This window comes from Mustelus asterias, unplaced genomic scaffold, assembly GCF_964213995.1.
Source record: "Mustelus asterias unplaced genomic scaffold, sMusAst1.hap1.1 HAP1_SCAFFOLD_35, whole genome shotgun sequence".
NCBI classification, from domain to species: Eukaryota; Metazoa; Chordata; class Chondrichthyes; order Carcharhiniformes; family Triakidae; genus Mustelus; species Mustelus asterias.
Window position 1 is genome coordinate 3,170,745 of NW_027590117.1, and position 9,037 is coordinate 3,179,781.

General features: G+C 49.7%; 3 protein-coding genes across 3 annotated transcripts; 2 read left to right on the top strand and 1 right to left on the bottom strand.

Moving 5' to 3' along the window:
• Positions 1-235: 235 nt before the first annotated feature.
• Positions 236-901, top strand: LOC144482261 (histone H1-like). The gene has a single exon (XM_078201449.1). It carries the CDS (start codon positions 236-238, stop codon positions 899-901), a length of 666 nt encoding a protein of 221 aa, XP_078057575.1.
• Positions 902-6,489: 5,588 nt separating this feature from the next.
• Positions 6,490-6,913, top strand: LOC144482209 (histone H3). Its single transcript, XM_078201411.1, has one exon. The coding sequence runs from the start codon at positions 6,490-6,492 to the stop codon at positions 6,898-6,900; it is 411 nt and encodes a 136-aa protein (XP_078057537.1). The 3' UTR covers positions 6,901-6,913.
• Positions 6,914-7,677: 764 nt separating this feature from the next.
• On the bottom strand, positions 7,678-8,067 carry LOC144482182 (histone H2A-like). The gene has a single exon (XM_078201386.1). It carries the CDS (start codon positions 8,065-8,067, stop codon positions 7,678-7,680), a length of 390 nt encoding a protein of 129 aa, XP_078057512.1.
• Between the last annotated feature and the right edge of the window lie 970 nt (positions 8,068-9,037).

Genomic DNA, 9,037 nt, shown 5'->3' on the forward strand with positions numbered 1-9,037 from the left:
TTCGTGTGTCAGAGACATGAAGGATGTGAGCTGGATCTCTGGAGAGGCGGAATTTCATTGCAAGGGGAGAGTTTGTGAGGAGAGAGAAACACAGAGAGGCTGGAGGAGCCGGGAGCTGACAGCAGCTTGTCTCTGCTCCGTCCGCTCTCTGCCTTTAAGTTGCTCTGTGCCGCCACCACTGGGTTCATTTCGGATCCAGTTCTGACTCACACAGATTTTCCACACCCTCTCGGATATGACTGAAACTGCAGCCGCCGAAACGGCTCCTCCAGCCGCTCCCGCTCAAGTGAAGTCTCCCAGGAAGAAGAAGGCGGCTCCCCGACCTGCGGCAGCCGGTCCCAAGTTAGGCGAGCAGATCCTCAATGTTGTGGCGGAATGCAGCGATCGCAAGGGGATGTCCCTGGCCGCGATAAAGAAAGCTTTGGCTGGCAGCGGAGTGGATGTGGGGAAGCGCGGCTCCCAGATCAGGTTAACTATCAAGAGGAAGGTGGAGAAAGGCTCTCTGGTGCAGACAAAGGGACAGGGCGCCTCCGGCTCCTTCAAACTCGCTCAGAAGGAAAGCCTGGGGAAAATGGGAAAGAAGTTGAAGAAACCAACAGCCAAGAAATCTTTAGTAAAGAAAACAGCGGCCAAGAAGGTGACAACAAAGAAAGCAGCAGCCAAGAAACCCGCAGCCAAGAAACTCGCAGCAAAGAAAACTCCAGTGAAGAAATCAACAGTGAAGAAAACAAGCAGCAAGAAGGCGGCAACTCCAAAAAAGGTGGTGAAGAAAGCAGCCCTGAAGAAAAAGTCTCCTGTGAAGAAGGTGACGGGCGGAAAGTCTGTCAAAAAAGCGACTAAATCGAAGGCCAAACCCAAAGTGAAAGCAGCAAAAGCGAAGAAAGCGTCAGGAAAGAAGTGAAACAACCCGAGCAAATTGTAAACCTCTGAACCCAAAGGCTCTTCTCAGAGCCACCCACATCTCTCAGGAAAGAGCTGATCCCGCAAGAAAATGATTCCTGTCCCGCAGCCCGGCTCGTTCTCAATAGAGATCATTTCAAATTCAGACTAAAGCAAAACACAGCAGATGCTGAATTTCATTTGAATTTCACATTTGTTCAATCGCCACTTTCTCTCATAATAAAGATGTCTGGTAGATTCAGTGTGAGACAGTAACACTGGCGGCTAAAAAGCGCTTTCCAACTTCAATTTTAACACAGGAGATTTCTCCAAACAGCTGCAATAAGGTATTTGTAAACAGCTGGAAGCGGATGTGGGTGAGGATGATACTGAGGGAGATTCTTGCTGTGTTTAGGTCGGAATATTACTGACTGGGAATTATAACGGGATGTGGAGATGCCGGCGTTGGACTGGGGTAAGCACAGTAAGAAGTCTCACAACACCAGGTTAAAGTCCAACAGGTTTATTTGGCAGCAAATACCATAAGCTTTCGGAGCAATGCTCCTTCGTCAGATGGAGTGGTCTCTGTTCTCAAACAGGGCACAGACACAGAAATCAAATTACAGAATACTGATTAGAATGCAAATCTCTACAGCCAGCCAGGTCTTAAATGCACAGACAATGTGGGTGGAGGGAGCATTCAACACAGGTTAAAGAGATGTGTATTGTCTCCAGACAGTACAGCTTGTGAAATTGTGCAAGTCCAGGAGTCAAGCTGTGGGGGTTACTGATAATGTGACATAAATCCAACATCCCGGTTTAGACCGTCCTAATGTGTGCGGAACTTGGCTATCAGTTTCTGCTCAGTGACTCTGCGCTGTCGTGTGTTGTGAAGGCCGCCTTGGAGAACGCTTACCTGAAGATCCAAGGCTGAATGCCCGTGACTGCTGAAGTGCTCCCCCACAGGAAGAGAACAGTCTTGCCTGGTGATTGTCGAGCGGTGTTCATTCATCCGTTGTCGTAGCGTCTGCATGGTTTCCCCAATGTACCATGCCTCGGGACATCCTTTCTTGCAGCGTATCAGGTAGACAACGTTGGCCGAGTTGCAAGAGTATGTACCGTGTACCTGGTGGATGGTGTTCTCACGTGAGATGATGGCATCCGTGTTGATGATCCGGCACGTCTTGCAGAGGTTGCTGTGGCAGGGTTGTGTGGTGTCGTGGTCACTTGTTCTCCTGAAGGCTGGGTAGTTTGCTGCGGACAATGGTCTGTTTGAGGTTGCGTGGTTGTTTGAAGGCAAGAAGTGGGGGTGTGGGGATGGCCTTGGCGAGATGTTCGTCTTCATCAATGACATGTTGAAGGCTCCGGAGGAGATGCCGTAGCTTTTCCGCTTCGGGGAAGTACTGGACGACGAAGGGTACTCTGTCCACCGTGTCCCGTGTTTGTCTTCTGAGGAGGTCGGTGCGGTTTTTCACTGTGGCACGTCGAAACTGTTGATCGATGAGTCGAGCGCCATATCCTGTTCTTATGAGGGCATCTTTCAGCGTCTGGAGGTGTCTGTTGCGATCCTCCTCATCCGAGCAGATCCTGTGTATTCGGAGGGCTTGTCCGTAGGGGATGGCTTCTTTTACGTGTTTAGGGTGGAAGCTGGAGAAGTGGAGCATCATGAGGTTATCCGTGGGCTTGCGGTACAGTGAGGTGCTGAGGTGACCATCCTTAATGGAGATGCGTGTGTCCAAGAATGCAACCGATTCCGGAGAGTAGTCCATGGTGAGTCTGATGGTGGGATGGAACTTGTTGATGTCATCATATAGTTTTTTTCAGTGATTGCTCACCATGACTCCAAAGGAAGAAAATGTCATCGATGTATCTAGTGTATAGCATCGGTTGAAGGTCCTGTGCGGTGAAGAAGTCTTGTTCGAACCTGTGCATGAAGATGTTGGCATATTGAGGTGCGAATTTTGTCCCTATGGCTGTTCCTTGTGTCTGGATGAAGAACTGGTTGTTGAAGGTGAAGATATTGTGATCCAGGATGAAGCGGATGAGTTGTAAAATTGCATCTGGAAACTGGCAGTTGACGGCATTGAGTACTGAGGCCGTTGCAGCAATGCCATCATCGTGGGGGATGCTGGTGTAGAGTGCCGAGACATCCATTGTGACGAGGAGTGCTCCTGGTTCAACTGCTCCATGTGTGTTGAGTTTCTGTAGGAAGTCCGTAGTGTCGCGACAAAAGCTGGGGGTTCTTTGTACAATGGGTTTCAAGATGCCCTCGACATAGCCGGAGAGGTTCTCGCACAGGGTTCCGTTTCCTGAAACGATGGGACGGCCGGGTGTGTTTGCCTTGTGTATTTTTGGGAGGCAGTAGAGATCTCCAACGCGTGGAGTACGTGGGATGAGAGCACGGAGGGTGCTCTGAAGGTCCGGATCAAAGGTTTTGATCAGAGTGTTGAGTTGACGGGTGTGTTCTTTGGTCGGATCTGTGGGTAACTGTCTGTAGTGTTCCTCATTGTTCAGTTGTCGGTACACTTCTTTGCAGTAATCCCTTCTGTTCAGTATGACGATGGCCCCTCCTTTGTCTGCTGGTTTGATGACAATGTTGCGGTTGGTCTTGAGAGCGTGGATGGCGTTGCGTTGTGCTTGGGTGATGTTCGGTGCTGTCTTGTGAGTGCGGCTGATGAATTTGGTGTTGACGCACCTCCTGATGGCTTGGGCATACATGTCAAGTCGAGGGCAGCGGCCTTCCGGAGGAGTCCAATTCGACTCTTTCCTCTTCGGTTGCACTGCGGGTCTCTCTGTCTGCTGTTCCGGTTCATTAGCTGTCTCATTGTGTTCGCTGTTGGCCTCTTGGGGTTTGTGGAAGAACTCCCGCAGCCTCATTCGCCTGATGAATTCCTCTGTGTCCGCTGCGAGACTGATGGGGTCTATTTTGGTAGTGGGGCAAAAGTTGAGCCCTCGGCTGAGAACTTCGATTTCATCTGGCTGAAGTGTGTAGTCCGATAGGTTGACAATGGACTTTCCTGCAGTGGTACTGTTTTCTACTGTGATACCGGGGGAGGCTTGGTTGCTGCTGGTGGTGATGCCGAGTTTCTCAAGTTTCCTGTTCTTGGTGTGCATGTAGATGGTGTCGTTCCTTTGTCTCGTCTGCTTGGCAGAGTTTCGCAGCTGGTCTGCGTCCTGAGCGCAGGTTGAGACTATGGATTCGATCTTGGTTTCCAGGCTGCGGCGTTTGCTGTAGAGTTGGTGTATGAGGTGTTTGAGGAGGGTGAGAGAGGTGTGACGGCACAGTCTCTCAGCGTAGTCCGTGTTAAAGGTTGACCTGAGTGGGTTCGTGATCCGTAGTCCTTTCGGTATCTTGTCTGCTTTCTTGCATGTTTGTAGAAACTTGATGTCTGTAACAGAGACCACTCCATCTGACGAAGGAGCATTGCTCCGAAAGCTTATGGTATTTGCTACCAAATAAACCTGTTGGACTTTAACCTGGTGTTGTGAGACTTCTTATTATAACGGGGCCAGGTTTAAAAACACAAAAGCAAAGAGTCACGACCCGAAACGTTAACTCTGTCTCTCTCTCTCTCTTCACAAAAGCTGCCGGAGCTGCTGATTATTTGCAGCATTTTCTGTTTTGATTCCATATTTCAAAGCTCCGGGTTTGTGGAAACTCTTGTGTGTGAAGGGCGGCTCTGGAAGGGTTTGTGTGGGGAGCTGTGTTTCGCTTCCATTGTTCATAAACGGGTTGAAATTGGCGGTTGCAGAAACTGGAGGTGGAGCTGAAAGATCAGGGGCCGTTCTGTGTGTGTGTGTCAGTCCGGCTCTCTCCTCCCTCCCGCTCTGTGTTTAATCTTCACTCTGTCTCCTCCCCTCTCTGCTCTCACTCCGCCTTTCTGAGTCAGGTCGGGGCGGGCTGTATAAAAGGAGCCTGAAAAAGTTCCTGTCTCATATTGCGCAGTGATCTGAGTGAAGAATCATCATGTCTGGCAGAGGGAAAGGAGGCAAAGGACTGGGTAAAGGCGGCGCAAAGCGGCACCGCAAAGTGCTTCGTGATAATATCCAAGGCATCACCAAGCCAGCAATCCGCCGCCTGGCTCGCCGTGGCGGTGTCAAGCGGATCTCGGGTTTGATCTATGAGGAGACTCGCGGGGTGCTGAAGGTTTTCCTGGAGAATGTGATCAGGGATGCGGTCACCTACACTGAACACGCCAAGCGCAAGACGGTCACTGCCATGGATGTGGTGTACGCTCTGAAACGCCAGGGCCGCACTCTCTATGGATTCGGCGGCTGAACAACTGCAACCTTCCTCCCGAACACACAACAAAGGCTCTTTTAAGGGCCACTCACCGCTTCACAGAGAGAGCAGTGACCTGGGGACGGAGCTGGGACAGGCTGTTCAGTGTTTGAGATGCATGTTTGTTTTGTTTAGGTTACAGTGCGGGAATCACCGAATTTAACATTTCATTTGGAGCAGCCATGCGGATTGTTTTTGAAATTTAGTGTATTGTCGAATCAGCCCACAGTTGACATGTGCCCTCAGTGAAACGCCACATCACTCCTGCCTAATCACAGTGTTTTCATAGTGTATCAAAGCTTTCTCTGGAATAGCGGAGTTTAGTAGCAGCAGCCGGTGAATCGTTCACTGGAACCAGTCCCAGTTGTGATGCTATTTGCGCCCAGACGGTTGTTTCCTGCACTGAAACTGACAGGCTTTGTGAAACTGATCAGTTTCCGCTCAGTCATTCACAAACCCGCAATTCCCGCAGTTTGAGCCGCTCCAACCCCAGCCTGCTTCTGATTGGCCATCCTCTCCACATTCGCAGCTCTGAACCAATCGCAGAGCATCGAATGTGAACATTGAGCCAATCATTGGCTTCAACTGTCAACCGGCAGAAATTTTGAATTGGGGGGAAATGCCGCCAATTTCAGCGCGGGAAAGGGAATTGAGACAAATTCTTAACTTATTAAAAATAGATTCTCAATTAATATTCTGCTGTAAGATTATTTTACAAAGAGGTTTCATTTCTGAACATTTGTCCGCCACGGGCGGCAAACGGTTCTATTCAGTAATGTCAAACGGGACAAATATGAAGTCACTCTCTGTAACAAACAACAGACTCAACCCCTTTCACACCGGCTTCAGGGAGACACAGAGAAGGATTCTGATCCTTTCCCGGAAACGGCGGCGAATGTTACAAGCGGCACGAGAGGGGAAATCTGAATGGGCTGGAGAGCAGAGGGACAGGGATCGAGTGGAACAGCGGGAGATTCTGGGAATGAACAGCCCAGAGAGCGGGGAAAGGGTCTAAAGCACTAAGGGCAGGGAGATAGACTTCTTCAATATTTCGAGTCATGTTTGTTTTAATAAGGACGGGATAAATAGCCGTCTTTTATACAGACGGCTATTTCCTGCATCGAAAACGGCCCAATTTCTGAAAGGCGCGGTTAACAAAACAACCGAACCAATCAGAACCTGAGTTACAGACATTAATTCCCTGGTCAGAGTTTGATTGAAACTTCCTGGGCCAATTCCCGCTGGGGGCGGTTCCTCACAGAGTTTAAAAAGGCGGATGCAGGACAGATCGTTTGCGTCTCAGAGATTGCGCTGAATCCGCTCAGAAAATGGCCAGGACCAAGCAGACAGCGCGCAAATCGACCGGAGGGAAAGCTCCTCGCAAACAGCTGGCTACCAAAGCGGCCCGGAAGAGCGCTCCAGCCACGGGCGGAGTGAAGAAGCCTCATCGCTACAGACCCGGCACTGTGGCTCTGAGGGAGATCCGCCGCTACCAGAAATCCACCGAGCTGCTGATCCGCAAACTGCCCTTCCAGCGCCTGGTGCGAGAGATCGCTCAGGACTTCAAGACAGACCTGCGCTTCCAGAGCTCGGCCGTCATGGCCCTGCAGGAGGCCAGCGAGGCTTACCTGGTGGGGCTCTTTGAGGACACCAACCTGTGCGCCATCCACGCCAAGCGAGTCACCATCATGCCCAAAGACATCCAGCTGGCCCGCCGCATCCGCGGGGAACGCGCCTAAACCCCGACTTCAGCACCAAGTACAACAACGGCTCTTTTAAGAGCCACCAAATCGGCAAATGAAAGAGCTGCGATCTCCTGTTAACGATTCTAGTGTTTGAATTCCCAGGACAGAATATTCCCAGGACTCCAGTACTGAAACCTCTCAATGTTACAATTAACCCTCCGTTGCATTGAGGTCACTCATATCTCCAATCCTTCGATGGTTGGAGTAAAAACGATGCCGTTAACAGTTCTACCGCAATTCAATTTTAAAGTGGTTTTATTAAACCTGCGATCATTTCAGTTTCCGAGCAATAATTCCGCAAATCCACTTTCTCCGCACATGTTTCGAGTCGCAGCGAGTGTTGAAAATTGCGTCAATTAGGTTCAGAATATGAAGCATGTCTCAAACAGGAGCCCACTCACACAGATATAGCCATTGCAGAAACGCTTGCACATTCGCATGGACAATAATTAACACTTTTCCAGATAGTGACTGACTTTGAAAACCGATGGGCTGCAGATGAATGTCCTCGCAGACTATCACATTTTAAAGCAATTATATTTGAAATAGGATCATTTATGTTCACTGGGATAGTTTCCCCGATAAACAGCAGCAAGTTGCATTAAAATACTGTATGTGTCAATAGTACGGATTGATAGAACAAAGCGGGAAACAGCTGTGCTGTGAATAGCAGTGCAGAAACTGACCGATAGACACCAGGTCGCCCTTTTTCAGATAAAATGAGTGGCTCTGAAAAGAGCCTTTGGGTTATCAGATGAAAGAATGGTCGCTTCACTTGCTCTTCGCGGCCCCAGCGCTGCTTTTCTTGGGCAGCAGCACGGCCTGGATATTGGGCAGCACCCCGCCCTGAGCGATGGTCACTCCTCCCAGCAGCTTGTTGAGCTCCTCGTCGTTGCGGACGGCCAGCTGCAGGTGTCTGGGGATGATGCGGGTCTTCTTGTTGTCCCGGGCCGCGTTCCCGGCCAGCTCCAGGATTTCAGCGGTCAGATACTCGAGCACAGCAGCCAGATAGACCGGGGCTCCGGCACCCACACGCTCAGCATAGTTGCCCTTTCTCAGGAGCCTGTGAACACGGCCCACCGGGAACTGCAGTCCAGCCCGGGAGGAGCGAGACTTGGCCTTGGCCCGAGCTTTCCCGCCGCCCTTTCCTCTTCCAGACATTTGCACAATCTCACAAACACTTTCACAAAGAATCAGCAATTTCTCCAGCATTGACTGTTCTTATAAACTGACAGCTCCTCTGATTGGCCGCTGCTCTATTCACCTCATTTGCCTATATTCTTCACCAATCAGCTCACTGGAAACAGAAGAGGGCGGGATTTCCCCACAACATCCGGCAGAAGCAGAGAATTTGTCCATTTCCAAAAGCCCGCCAATTTCATTGTGGGAAAGGAGCGAATTCAAATAAATCAATGTCGCCCTTGGTCAGAGATTTCAAATCCCTTCTATTGATTTGCTTTTATTCAGCTCTTCCCGTCACCAATCGCAGGCGCGGCTTTAACATTTTCTTTCAATGTGCTTCATTCTCCTATCGCTTTCTAACTGTCCCGGGCGGGAATCAATCCCTGTTCACAGCATTCCCAGAAGGAAAACACTCCGTTTCGTCTTCAATCAGAACCCACTCTCCTTCACAGAAAACAGGGAGCCGGATCGAGTCCGCACACTGTCCTTATTCCGCTCTGTAATAATCCCACTCCGGACTGTTACCCTGCGGAGAATTACTGTGAATAAAATGATGAATCAATGAACATTTCAGGAATTGAGAGAAGGGACCGTTACCGCGAAAAACAGCCGCTAATGAGGTCATTTTGGAGCTGTGAAAACAACAGAATAATAACAGTTTTCAGCACAAAGCGAAGGCAGTGAGTGAATTCTGGGTTAATGTTTGGTTTACAGGACAGGAGACACAAACAGCAGTCGAAGTTATTCCATTTTACATTCTAACCATCGAATAGGAAGGTGCCGGATACAGCTTTTCACAGAGACTGACGATTAGATTTCCTCACCCAAATGTTATTGGAATGATGACCAAATAGGATTCGGGAAAGATTTTTCCCTCCATCCCTTCCATTCTCTGGATTTACACCGGCTGAAAGAACAACGAGAAAAGTTCATAGTGACAGAAACAGAT